Here is a 12,766-nt window from a genome sequence, read left to right on the forward strand (position 1 = left end):
TAGGAAAAGACAAAGGAAAACGGAAGTGGTGTTTCCCACCCCTCCCTGCACCCATGTGCCTGGATTCCCGTTTCCCTTTCCACTCACCCCCTATGTGTCTGCAGCTACCTTACCACTGAGCCGCAAGACAGATGTATAGGGAGAAGCAAAGTTTGGAGGACAGACTGAAGTGAACACTGCATCTGGGTGCATTGAGGGGCTGTTGGTACTTCTGGCTTTAAGAGGGCTCTTACATTTTGTCTGAAAAACCAAAGGGCTGTGAGTAAGGGAGCTGTGTTGTGTGGGAGGTGAGACTCTGAAGTGTATTTTGGAAATTCACCACCACCCTCTCCCAAATTACAGAATTTTTAAAAAAGAAGCTGTGGCCCTTTCCACTCTCTCCTGGCCTCTGGTGGTGCTGCTCTGCCTTGTTTCTTCTGTTTACGGCTGAAACCTGCCTTGTGGGCTCCTCCTTTTCCTCTCATCCAGCCCTCTTCAAGGAAAAAGAGGTGTGAGGACTAGGTCAGCCTAGCCAGTCTTCCCAGCTGCAGTGTGCGTGCACATGCACGGGGTGGTGCAGAGATTAAAACACCCCCCAAAAAGGGGAGGAGGGAGTGTTCCACTTTCCTTCCATGTGCAAGTAAAAATAAATGAGGTACCCTGCAGCCCTTTCCCCTTTGCTTTTTTCTGGCTTGAGCAAAAGGCATTACAGGTGAAAGTGAAGTAATTCAGTATCAACTCCCTTCTTTTTCCTTCCCCATCCCCCCCGCCTGGAGCTGGGATGTGCACTGAGTGTTGCACTTTTATTTGGGTAGGAGTCACGTTAAATGAGCCAGGAGGCCTAGAACCAGAGCCGAGTCCAGCTGGTACACAACCACCTCCTCTTTCAGCTCCCAAAGGAGATGTCCAGACACACTTTATGATGATTATATTTTTTTCAATGCCAGTGCTGCTCAGTCCTCAGCATAATTTTAGTTTTCATGAAATAAGCAATGACTATATAAAATTCCACATTTTTGAAATCTGAGCTCAGGTGAGTTTTTTTCCAAGAAGCTGAGCCTGTGTTCCTTCAAGAGAGTCAAGATTCTCCAAGTGAGTGGAGGTGCACCTGGGTCCCACCTCTAAGTAACAGCAACCCCAGCTCACAGTGGGGTCTCAACTCAGAGAAGTTGAAAGTCTTAAGACAGTGGGTGACCCAGATTACCATAGAGGTCAGGCCTGCGGTGCTGGAACACAGGCAGATGTTGGCGCAACTGTCGCAGGTAACTGAGGTCGATTCGAGCAAGGCAGAGGCCCGGACCCTCAGAGCAGCGGGCCACCACTGTTCCCCAAGGGTCTACCACCATGCTGTGGCCATAACTCGCTCTCTTCTCGTGGTGGCGTCCACACTGTGCTGCTGCCACTACATAGCACTGGGTTTCAATGGCACGTGCCCGCAGCAACACCTGGGGAGGAGATGTGTAGTAGCTGGCAGGGAAGTGATTGGCCAGCCTACCCATTCTGACCATTCTGTAATTACCTGGAAATGATTTAGGATGTTAACTATTCCTTAACACCCTGCTGACCAGCTATTTTGAGCCAGAACTTGCTCACGCAACTGGCTACTTTTCTGCTCTCTTAAAACTCTACATTTCTTTCAGACCTTAAAATTACTTAATGTAAGTGCAGACACGGGTTATCTTGTGACTAGTAAGCAAGGTGTTTTAACGTATGAGAATTAAGCAACAATCTGGGGAATGAGTTTTCCTACTAGGTGGGAAGGGGGAGAAAATCTAACCAGTAGGGCCGAGGCAAGAGAATGAGGTTAAGAGAAGGCCCTCATGTACTGAAGAGGTCCTCTTACCTCCCAGTGGGCTGGGCCTGTTACAGACCCAAAAGCTGAAGGATAGGTAAGTATTTCTGCTCCAGCCTGTGCCAGTGCCAGAGAAAGTTCAGGGAACCGCATGTCATAGCAGATAGCCAGACCAACCTGGAATGAAAACAGTGTCCTGTTTGTCACAGCATCTAGCCACGCCCCTTACCCTACTCCTTAGGGCTATCTACTACTGAATCTCAGTATTCCTTTCCCTCTCTCTTGTTCCCTCCCTCCCTCCCTCCCTCCTTTCACAACTCCCACCTTGCCTGCTGGTGTGCTGACAGGTGACTCCAGATTGGGCCCAGGCATGGTAGAGTTGCTTTCATGCATAGGCCCCTGCCCTGGAATCTCTACATCACACAGATGTGTCTTCCTGTAAGTGGCCACTACTGACCCTAGAGCAAGAGGGAGAAGGAATATTTGGTGCTGGCTCTCTAGAAGCCCACCTTAGCTCCTCTCCTCCAAGAGGAGCCCTTGGCCAAGGAAACAGAGTTGAGAAGACACAATTCTGGAGAATCTTGGTTTAGGTAGAAGAACCTGGGAACAGGCAGGCTAAAGAGTTGTGAAGTCTCACCCTTGCTGTTCAGAAGCACATGACAATTGTAGATTTTCTGAGTCTGCTCCCAGTCTTGGCCACGCTCGTGGAAACCACCCAAGGACAGCCAGAGTCCACATTCCCTGGGGAGAGTGGACACTGGCACTCTTCCCAAAGTTCCACCCTCACACCTGGCAATCCAGAGACAATGCCCAACAAAGAAATGACCTCTCCCTCCCCCTTTTCCTGATACCTGGCAAGCTGGGTGTATTCTCCCAAAATGTTTCCTCCCAGTGGCTCAGAGAGGTGAAGAGTCTCTGCAGTGTCCCGTGCAATGAAGTCAAATGCCTCTGGCAGGAAAGCCAGGCAAGCACCCAGTCTAGCAGCCTCTCGAATCAGCTCAGCACAAGCTTTAAAGTTCTGCTGCTTGTCTGGCGTTGATGTTATCTGGCACACTGCCACCAGGGGCAGTTCCCAGGAGGAAGAGGAGACAGCCATGGCTCTGGGCCTGTGAATGGTGGTGCAGGCAAGGACTGAGATTTCCCAGCACAGGGAAACCCAAGTTCAATGAGAAAGGGCTTGAATAGGGAGGCAGGAAGGCTGGACTTCCCTTTGGTTCTGCTCTCACAAGGTACAATGACCTACCCATCAAATGTTCGGTGGATGGTTGGTACCCCACTGTTTCCCATCACCATGTCACAAACATTTACTGAGCATCTACTATGTACCAGGCACCAAGGATACATAACATGTTACCTGGGCTGAGCACAAAGTACTGAGAGTGGAGATATCCGCAGTCCAGCACACAGAAGAGACAGGAGGTGGTGAGGAGGCCTGACAACGAAACCGAGCCTGAGGAAGGTGAGAAATCAGGACACCAATCCCTCCCTCAAGCAATACACTTCCAGGATTCTCTGACTTCTCTTCACACTGTGAGGCTGAATCAGGGCCCTGCCGGTGAAAACCCCCACGTCTTCGAAACACTTTACTATAAGTATGGGCGACAGGAAGAGATCATAAGGTGGGAAGACGGAGGAAACCTCTACTTCCACCGACCTCGCATTAACCTAAGCCCTGTCCTCTGCCAAGCGCTTCCGTAGCTCAAAAGTCATCTCCCAGAAACTTCCTTGATTCCAATCCCCCGGCCCCCACTGCCGCCTTTGACTGTGCACCTGCACCGCTTCATCCACACCCAGAGGGGGTCGCCCGCCCCGGTCCCACCACCGGCCGCACCCCGCGCCCCTCTCCACTCAGCCGGTCCTCCCCGCCTCTCCCAGGGTGGCGTGTCTGTTGCACAGGTGAAAGCACCGCAAGTGGAATTCACCGCGGCGGGCGGCGCAGGGAGTAGGTCCTACATGGAGACAGACGCACGATCCAAACTGGAGAACCGCCTGGAGCCGCCAAGGAGAGTGGGCGGAAACCCGCGACCGGAAGTGACGCGAGGGCCGCGCTGCCCGCCGGAAGCCCCGCAGGCGCCAAAGATGGCGGAGAACAGCGGTCGGTCGGGCAGGAGCAGCGGGAGCGGCGTGGCGAAGGGGGCGGTGTCGGCCGAGCAGGTGAGGCGCGCAGAGGGCGCGGGAGGCAGCCCGCCGGGCCCAGAGGGGGCGCAGGCCTTCCCTCCGACCCCGCACTTGCGTGGCTACCCGCAGAGGGGCGGGTCCTGGAGAAGCCAGGGCAGCCGGGGGGCGGTTGGGAGGTGAACGCCACGCCCCTGGGCTGCTGGGCGCGCCTCCCGCTGGGAGCCCCGAGGTGCAGGGTCGGGGAGGGTGCCCCGGTCTGACGGGAGCCGGGCCCTCCCTTTCCCCACTTGTGCGCACCCCAGGCAGGCCGCGGCCCGCACGGCAGCGCCAGCGAGCCCGGGCGATTGGCTCGTGCGCGGGCTGCGGGCGCAGCCGGCTCCGCGACCCTGACTGAGCGCCGGGCGTCGCGGCCGCCGCGAGCCACGTGACGGGCGCGCACCTGATCCGTCCGGCGCTTCCGACTCTTGCGTCGGTTGAATTTCTCTGGAGACCAGAAACCCTTTCCTAATCCGAGTCTGAGTTTCCCCTCAGTGCCTGATACCGGGAAACATTTCGTAAATTAATCAGGAAACCCGTGTGGCTTGGGCGCCGTGGTTGGTAACCGTGGCTGCTGTTGAACAGGTGGGAAGAAGCCTACGCAAGAGAAAGGAAGACAGTGAAACAATAGCTCTTGTGATTACAGATTCACTTACCAGTTGTTTGTTGAACAATTACTCAGGCAAAAGTATTTTCATGACGACTTTTTAAACTGTCCTTTGCCATCAAAGAGTGCTAGTCTGGTTGGGGAAAATAAGTTATGCAAAATGGTAATATGAGGCAGAAGAGGTATAAAGTGCTATAGGGTTTTGAGGAGGGAGGAAGAGAGTTTCAGACTTAGGGGGGAAAAGGGGAGGGAGAGGAACCTAATACTTTTTGAAGGTCTTCCGTGTGCCAGACACACTGCTGGGTAGCAGGAAACATATATAAAATAGACCTTGTTGTCAAGTTAGCTCACAGACTCATTTGAGAAAAGACAAACCAAGCCATAGGCTTTACAGTGTTCCACACAGGCTTTTCTTTATGGCAGGTAGAGGGGCAGGAGGTTATGGGATTGGGGTGGGAGAAGGTAGGAATGGGAAGCTGTGGTATAATAGGGAGGCTAAGACCATAAGAAGTGCACTGGGGTTGAATTACATTTATACTACAAGGTGTCCCCTAAAAATGTATACACACTTTGAATGATTATAAAGTCAATGTTAATTAACATACAGTTCATTTTCAAAATTTAAAAGAAACTATAGAAATGAATAATTTTTTTTTGTCGACGCCTGTTTTCAAACTGATAATGGTTCTGGTTCAGGAACTGCCGATAATGTGAAGCAATGGAATCACAAACATGGAGAATCATTTTGCCCTGGACAGTTTGGCTTAGTGGTTAGAGTGTTGACCTGCGGACTGAAGGGTCCTGGGTTCCATCCCAGTCAAGGGCACATACCTCTATTCCCAGCCCTGGTCGGGGCGTATGCAGGAAGCAACCGATTGATGTGTCTCTCTCTCCCTTCCACTTTCTCTGAAAAGCAATGGGAAAAATATCCTCGGTGATGATTAAAAAAACAAAAAACCGAATCATTTCATTCAGTATTTATGTGCCCTCAATTTGTCATCCATTGCTGGTTTTGTACCATCAACTTTATCTCTTATGTATCCCCATAAAAAAAAGTCTAGTGGCTCTTTAGGGTAAATTTTCTTTGTTCAAAGCTTAGTCTGGCTTCACCCATTATTTCAAATCAGTTAAACTTGAAAAGGAGTGAAAATTGAGTTATCAGCTGTTAAAGTGTGTATGTATACATTTTTGGGGGATACCCTGTATTTGCTATCTATGACCACCCATGAATTCTACTCTTGGCCTTTCCTTCCTGTAGAAACATCATGGTACCTACTTCATCACTGTATTTTGGTTATTAGGCAAGTCAGTGCATGCAAAGTGTTTTGTATAGTAACTGCAATATAGTATGTGCTTAATAAATGCTAATTATTTTGTTTTCTAGAAGAGATAATCCTTTAGCTCATTTGTAAAGGATGAGAGAAGTTAGTTAAGCAAAGAAGGAAGTAGAGAGTTTTCTAAGTAGAGGGAACAGTGTGTGTAACTGCACTAAGGCAGGAGACTGCCTGATGTTTGGGATGCAGGTAGACCAGCATTTTGTAATGGACTGAAAGACTCGGCGTGGAGAGGAGGGTGAAAGCAACATAGGATGTTCTTAGGGTTCTGTCTTTGATGGATGCTGGTGCCATCGGGACTGTAGGAAGATGGACATGTTTATGGGGAGAAAATAAGTTTATTTTAGGTTTGGGTTTTTTGTGGGACATCCAGGTAAAGGCATTTATTAGGTGGTTAGATTTATAATCTTGAGTTACAGGAAGAAATCTGAGTTGGAGCTATAGGTTAGAGTTATGAGCTTATGGATGGTAGACAAAGCCATGGTGTGGTTTGTACAGAAAGTGAAAAAAAAGCAAACAGTGGTGGAGAAAGAGAATCCCTCGAAAGAGACTGAGGAGTAGTGCTAATTGAGTTTTGAGACTGTTCTTGCTTAACACTCTCTGGCCTTTGTGTCCCAGAGAGAACATGGGGTGAAAAATGTAAGATTTATCATTGCTGCAAATTTGAGTCACATATGTCCCTTACAAACAAGATGGAAGCAAGTAACGCATTGTGCTAGGCACTGTACTTGTTTTATTTTCTGTTACTTAATTACTGCTATTTGAAGTAGGTTGTATTGTCCTTTTATGGATAAGGACAATTGAGTTTCAAAGACTTTAGTTAACTTACCCAAAGTCAGTGACTGGAAGAGCAGGGCTTTTAATTGAGGGACTCGAGAATCAGACAGACCTATTTTTTTCACTTATACCATGATCATATGAGAGATACTTGAGCTGAGCCTGATAACTGAATAGATTTGACAGGGGGGTAATGGAAATAGGGTAAGAAGGGGAGAGATAGGGAAAGCATAGATCAACATGAAGTGCAGCGACTGTTAGTTTAATTAAATCATGAGGTGTAAGTTAGAAAGATGTCCTGAAAGTAAGTTGAATCTTTGCATGGCAAAGAATTTGGGACTTTTTAATGTAAACAGTGAGGGAGTAACAGAAGGACATATTTATACTGTTGATCTTTTCTCTGTCCCGTAAAATATGTGCATTGTGGAAAATGTAGAAAACACAGGAAAAAGTCCAAAATAAGAAATTAAATACCCTTGATCTTGCTTTCGAGAGATAACTATTAATGTTTTGGAGTATATTCTTTGAGAGGTCTTTTCCCTCAATGGTTTTGTGTATGGATGTGTAGATGGCAAGGGAGGAAATGTGTATTTTATATATTTATCCTTACCCAAGGGTATGTTTTTATTGATTTTAGAGGGAGAGGGAGAGAGAGGGACATCGATCGGTCCCATACGTATCCCCATTGGGGATTGAAACCACAACTTAGGTATGTGCTCTGACTGGGAATCAAACCCACAACCTTGGTGCTTCGGGACAATGCTCTAACCAACTGAGCTATCCTGGGCCAGGGTTTTTGTGTGTTTTTTCAATCCTCACCCAAGGCTATTTTTTCCATTGCTTTTCAGAGAGAGGAGAAGTGAGAGGGGGGCGGTGGAGGGAAAGAGAAACAGAGAGAAACATTGATGTAATAGAGAGACATTGATCAGCTGCCTTCTGCACATGCCCCGACTGGGGCCAGGGACCGAGGCTGCAACCAAGGCACATGCCCTTGGCTGGAATCAAACCTGGGATCCTTCAGTCTGTGGGCTGATGCTCTAACCACTGAGCCAAACTGGCCAGGGCAAAGTGTGGGGTTTGTTGGTTTTTTTTAAAGGATTGCTTTAGAAGGATGGTGGGTAGTTCACAGAATTGAATACTGAAAAGAAAGGTCAGATAACTGTTTACAAGGATAACAAGGTGTCTCAGCTCCAGCTGATGTCTGTACCTGTTCCTCTCCCCCAGCATCGAATTCCTGTGGAGAGACTAGCATAGAATAGGTTCCTGCCCAGTGGTCAGGGAGCAAGGGTGCTGCGATTAGTAGCCCCCCAAGAACCCCACTGTGTTAAAGGAGGGGCAGTTCCCCAGTGGGAGGGATACTGGGCAGACCCATACAGGACTTGGTCATTACAGCACCTTTCCTTACCGCTCTTTACATGCAAAGCTAAACTCCTCTGTTGGTGACCCAGTAGCTTTGCGCCCCATCCCTATATTACAGATGCCTACCTCTCACCAGCTGTCACTGCAAGGTGGACTCACACAGCAGGCACTCAGTAAGTGCTGAGTGAATGGAATTCTAGGCATTCCTAAGTTAGAAATTGCAAACTTGTGTCCTCTCCTTTTCCAAGGTAGGTGTCCACCACTGCGTCTTTGTAAAGCCTGCGACCCTATATTGTATCTTGACCCTGTGCCTTTTCCAGTGTCTCTTCTCTCACTTCTTATGTCTCTCACCTCAGGTAATTGCTGGCTTCAACCGCCTTCGGCAGGAACAGCGTGGCCTGGCATCCAAGGCAGCTGAGCTGGAGATGGAGTTGAATGAGCACAGGTGAGGCAGTGGGGAGGTGCAGACAGTAGGGAAGTTGGGTGGCCATTTTGTAGGGCAGGGCTGCAGTAGCGCAGGCCTGAATTTTGAGGCCCTGCCTTATTGTCCTGTCCCAGCCTGGTGATTGATACACTGAAGGAGGTAGATGAAACCCGCAAGTGCTTCCGCATGGTTGGAGGGGTGCTGGTGGAGCGCACTGTCAAAGAGGTGCTACCTGCCTTGGAGAACAACAAGGAGCAGGTGAGCAAGAATTCCTGAGGGGAGCTCTGGGCAACCAAGGGCTGGGAAGAGGAGGACAGGGATTTGGGGGTAGGTGGAGGAAAGTCTGAGTAGCCTCTTAGCCTCTGCTCTTGCATTGATTGATTGATTGATTGATTGATTTCAGAGAGAGGAAGAAAGAGTGAGAGAGAAACATCAATGATGAGAGAGTCATTGATCGGCTGCTTCCTGCACGCCCCCTGCTGGGCATCAAGCCCGCAACCCCGGCATGTGCCCTGACTGGGAATCGAACCGTCATCTCTTAGATCATAGGTCTGTGCTCAACTGTTGAGCCATGCCGTTGTGTGCCTCTGCTGTTTGTTGTTGTTAATCCTCACCTGAGGATATTTTTTCCATTGATTTTTAGAAAAAGTGCAAGGGAAGGAGGGAGGGGGAGAGAGACACACAGAGAGAAACATCAGTGTGAGAGAGAGATGTCGATTGGTTGCCTCCCACATGAGCCCCAACCAGCTGGGGATTGAACCTGCAACCCAGGTACATGCCCTTGACTGGGAGTCAAACCCGTGACTCTAACCACTGAGAAATACCAGTCAGGGCATTAGCCTCTGCTCTTTATGCTGCACTAGGTCCAAGTCCTAGACAAGAGGACTTGGTGGCTCTGTGACCTGGCTGATTTGGGGAGGGGAGGTGGTGAGAGCAGTGTTTCTGTGGATACCTGCATTCAAATCACCTGGAGGACTAATTTAAAATGCAGTTTCCTAGACCCTGTCCTGGTTTAGAACCTTTGGAGATGGGGCCTATGAAGTGGCCTTTTAAAAATAAGCAGCCCACGGGATTCTTGTGTACACTAAGATTTGTGAAACACTGTGTTTGAGAAAGGAGTAATTTTAGTGTCTGGGCTCCTTTACTGCCTGGTTAAAGGTGAGGTTGGAGGTGTCCTATCTTCCTCACTTTCCTGCTCCATGCCAGGTGGGGGAAGGACATCCTGAAATCCTTATGCGGTGCCTGTTGCTTGCCTTCTAGATACAGAAGATCATTGAGACCCTGACACAGCAGCTGCAGGCAAAGGGAAAGGAACTAAATGAATTCCGGGAGAAGCACAACATTCGTCTAGTGGGGGAGGACGAGAGGCCTGCCAAAGAAAGCTCAGAGGGAGCTGGAGCCAAGGCCAGCTCAGCCGGAGTGCTGGTCTCCTAGGGACCAAGGCCTTCACATTTTTCCTGCCCTGACTCTCACTTCTAAGTTCTCTTTATTGTTGTTATTATTTTCTCTGCTATTGTAATATTTTTTTGTTAATTAAATGTTTTGGTCAGAATGCTTAGCTCTAGCCTAAAGCTTTCTACCACTGTGAGGGGTGGAATTTGCATGGGGCAGGGAAAAGCATGTGATTTGTGGCTTTGGTTTCATCAGGTTAATGGCTCACAGTATCAGAGGCATCCCATATGTTATCCTTTGCCTTGCATACAAAGATGTATCTACTTTTTTGTTGTTTGTTAATCCTTACCCAAGGATATTTTTTCCATTGTTTTTTTTTTTAGAGTGGAAGGGTGGGGGGAGAGAGAAACACCATTGTGAAAGAGACACATCGATTGGTTGCCTCCCTTGACTAGGAGGCGAATCTGAGACCCTTCAGTGCACAAGCCACAGGCTGATGCTCTTACCACAGAGCCACAGCTGTCAAGACAGATGTGTCTCCTTATTTACAGTCATCACCCCAAAAGTTTCAGACACAAATGTTGACTGTTAGATTGAAATTTAATAGTAAGCATTTGAAGGAGGCAGGTAGCTCTGGTGATAATGCTTTATGAGTTTACAACAAAACAGTGGCTTGGCAGTGTGTCTTGGCACCATTCTTTAGATAAAGAGGTCCAGGGTGCAAACCTGTGGGCTGGCCGTCCTGCCGTCCTCACCAAAACCCCCAACCAGGTAAAGCTGATCATTCCAAAGGCAGGTCTGATGGCCCACACGTTTCAGCGCAGGGTCCGCACAGGGGAAGTGGAACCACAGAGAAGGAGAGCTGCCTGTTGGGTAAGGTAGAGGGAGGATATTGGGGCAGTAGCACTTTGTCACCCATGGGGCTCTTAACAAGACCAATGGCTTGCCCTTTTTTTCCCCTCCTCACTTGATTGTTGGGCCTCTTCAAAATTTAATATTCTGTGTATTCCTTTAACTTGTCAGCTAATCCTTCCTACTGCACTCCACCTGCTTTCTGTGGCTTTCAGGTTATCATATCTTCCCACCTTTTCCCCTCCTCAACCATGAAGCGGGCTCTCACGGGTATCATAGATGTAGAGGTCATTGCAAATGGTGTCTCTAGCTCTGCTCAAAGTTTCTCCACCAAACAGCACAGCAAAGGGCCCAACCACAGAACAGGAGTGATGCCGCAGTCCCCGAGGGCCCTGCCAGGACCCCTGCGCACTGCTCACAAGCTTTACAAGCTGTTCCATCAAACGAGGGGCAATAGGCGGTTCCTCCTTGGGGGAGAAAAAAGGGGCAGTCTGGAGGGATTTGAGCGTTACAATTTTAACTGCCTTCCACCCTAAGCAAGGTGTGAATAATACCTTAATCTTCCCATGACTCCAATGCCCAGCTACTTCTGGTTCAGCTGAGTTGCAGCCCCCAAAGAGCCACAGCTGGTGACCTGGGCGGGGCCCAGAAGTTGGGAGCAGGGCGGCACAGTGTCCCGAGCGGGAGACGGAGTGGTACCTTTCTTCCTTATAACTGAGGATAGACACAGGGTCAGGCCTGAGTTGGGGTTTCCGGAAACTAAGAGCTGTAGGGCCTTTTCCCCACCCCTTTGCCAAAGATCGAAAGGCGGCGCGGGATAGGGGAGTGGGCCGAGCGAGAGGGAGGTACTTTTGGCAGAGAGCTCGGCTAATAGCCATCCCGGGGAGGCGGCTGCCAGGGTGAGGATGTGGATAAGCGGCTCGCGAAACAGCCTTGGCTTTTCTAGAGTGTAGATGGAGGGTGACAGGATTTGGGCCATACCAATAGGTGCGGGCGCCGGGGTCCAGCCTTAACGTGTAGATGCTTCCATAGCGACGCTGGGTGCGGATCCCCCCTTCCCTGCCTGCCACCCGCAGCTCTCGGTCGGAGAGGCGGGTGCAGGTGTGACCGCTGAGGCCCGCAGGAGGGCAGCTGCCGGGGGCCGCGGCCCACGCCTCCCACTCTCCGCGCTCCGTGTCCAAGGCGGCCACCGTGGCCAGGCGGCGCGCCCCGTCCCAGCCGCCCACCACGCAGAGCCAGCGCCCGCCCAGCGCCACCGCATCGTGGTGGCTGCGCCTCGGGCCGCCCGGCGCCCCCACCCGCACGGCCTGGCCCCCCGCCGGGTCCAGGACCACAGTGTCGCTGCTCGGCTGTGTCGCCCCTCCAGTCAGGAGGCCCCCCACCAGGTAGAGCCGGCCCCGCAGCTCCGTGCACGAGTGGAAGGCCCGCGCCAGAAGCGCGTCCTGGACCACCGGCCGCCAGGCCCAGCGCGAGCCCCCCGCCCCGCCGGGGGCCGCTGCCATGGCCCGGGGCGGGGAGGGGTGCGGCCCCTCGGGGCGCCCTCCACGGGTTCCCCGAGCCGCCAGAGCTCCAGCCGTGGTTCAGCCCTCCGCCGTCGCCGGGCAACCACAGCGCGACCACGCCGCAAACCGAAGGTCAAGGTCGCAAAGCACCGGTACCGTGGCAACGGGAGACCCGGCGGATCCGGGACGACGGCGTTGTCTCCGTGGCGACAGGAGCTGCGCGAGGGGCAATAGAATTCTGGGAGATGGTCACCCTCCGACCGCGGGGGCCAGCGGCCCTCGGAAGGACCCCGTCCCTAAGCGCGAGCCGACTGGGGCGAAGCTTGCGGCGCAGGCCTTTTTCGGCGGGGCCGGAGGGGCGCCCGGCCGCGCGGTCCCCGGACTCGGAGGGCACCTCTTTCGCCGCCGCACTGCGGGCACGGGCTGGACGATTGCTCCTCTCGGCCGCTCGGGGGCAGCAGAGCCCACGAGGGCCTGGAGGCCTGGTCACGACACGGGGACGCGGTGCCGCGGGGGGCCGGGGTCAGGAGCCTCCCCCGACGAGATCCAGGCCGAGCTGCCGCCGGAGCTGCAGGGGGCGAGGCGGGCGGAGCC

At 51.6% G+C, this 12,766-nt stretch overlaps 3 protein-coding genes across 14 annotated transcripts; 1 reads left to right on the forward strand and 2 right to left on the reverse strand.

Moving 5' to 3' along the window:
- Window position 1: 1 nt before the first annotated feature.
- Window positions 2–4,281, reverse strand: NIT1 (nitrilase 1). 12 transcript variants are annotated; one of them, XM_081122076.1, is made up of 7 exons: window positions 3,725–4,281; window positions 3,126–3,203; window positions 2,623–2,877; window positions 2,409–2,512; window positions 2,096–2,229; window positions 1,823–1,948; window positions 2–1,424 (listed from the first exon to the last, which is right to left on the reverse strand). In XM_081122076.1, coding segments are annotated over exons 1-7 (966 nt in total). In that variant the 5' UTR covers window positions 3,727–4,281; the 3' UTR covers window positions 2–1,157. The 12 variants fall into 12 exon arrangements, with proteins under 12 accessions (XP_080978202.1, XP_080978205.1, XP_080978197.1 ...); XM_081122079.1 differs by having other exon boundaries at window positions 3,126–3,357; window positions 3,725–3,801; XM_081122071.1 differs by having other exon boundaries at window positions 3,126–3,221; window positions 3,725–3,795.
- On the forward strand, window positions 3,725–9,984 carry PFDN2 (prefoldin subunit 2; the record flags this gene model as incomplete). The annotated part of the gene is made up of 4 exons (XM_081122093.1): window positions 3,725–3,925; window positions 8,359–8,447; window positions 8,561–8,684; window positions 9,687–9,984. The coding sequence occupies 4 exons, from the start codon at window positions 3,725–3,727 to the stop codon at window positions 9,858–9,860; spliced, it is 588 nt and encodes a 195-aa protein (XP_080978219.1). The 3' UTR covers window positions 9,861–9,984.
- Window positions 9,985–10,401: 417 nt separating this feature from the next.
- KLHDC9 (kelch domain containing 9) lies at window positions 10,402–12,261 on the reverse strand. Its single transcript, XM_081122070.1, has 4 exons — window positions 11,652–12,261; window positions 11,225–11,384; window positions 10,939–11,137; window positions 10,402–10,684 (listed from the first exon to the last, which is right to left on the reverse strand). The coding sequence occupies exons 1-4, from the start codon at window positions 12,170–12,172 to the stop codon at window positions 10,518–10,520; spliced, it is 1,047 nt and encodes a 348-aa protein (XP_080978196.1). The 5' UTR covers window positions 12,173–12,261; the 3' UTR covers window positions 10,402–10,517.
- Window positions 12,262–12,766: the final 505 nt, after the last annotated feature.

The sequence above is a fragment of the Miniopterus schreibersii genome (assembly GCF_964146895.1).
Source record: "Miniopterus schreibersii genome assembly, chromosome: 19".
In the NCBI taxonomy this organism is placed as follows: domain Eukaryota; kingdom Metazoa; phylum Chordata; class Mammalia; order Chiroptera; family Miniopteridae; genus Miniopterus; species Miniopterus schreibersii.

Coding starts and splice junctions, on each gene's coding strand:
- NIT1 (XM_081122071.1), bottom strand. Junction 1,949..2,095: donor TCAGCACACCAGCAGGCAAG/GTGGGAGTTGTG, acceptor TTTTCATTCCAG/GTTGGTCTGGCTATCTGCTA. Junction 1,425..1,822: donor CAGGCCCAGCCCACTGGGAG/GTAAGAGGACCT, acceptor TCTCCTCCCCAG/GTGTTGCTGCGGGCACGTGC.
- KLHDC9 (XM_081122070.1), bottom strand. CDS start 12,172: ATGGCAGCGGCCCCCGGCGGGGCGGGGGGCTCGCGCTGGGCCTGGCGG. Junction 11,138..11,224: donor GGAGTCATGGGAAGATTAAG/GTATTATTCACA, acceptor TTCTCCCCCAAG/GAGGAACCGCCTATTGCCCC. Junction 10,685..10,938: donor CCTCTACATCTATGATACCC/GTGAGAGCCCGC, acceptor CTTACCCAACAG/GCAGCTCTCCTTCTCTGTGG.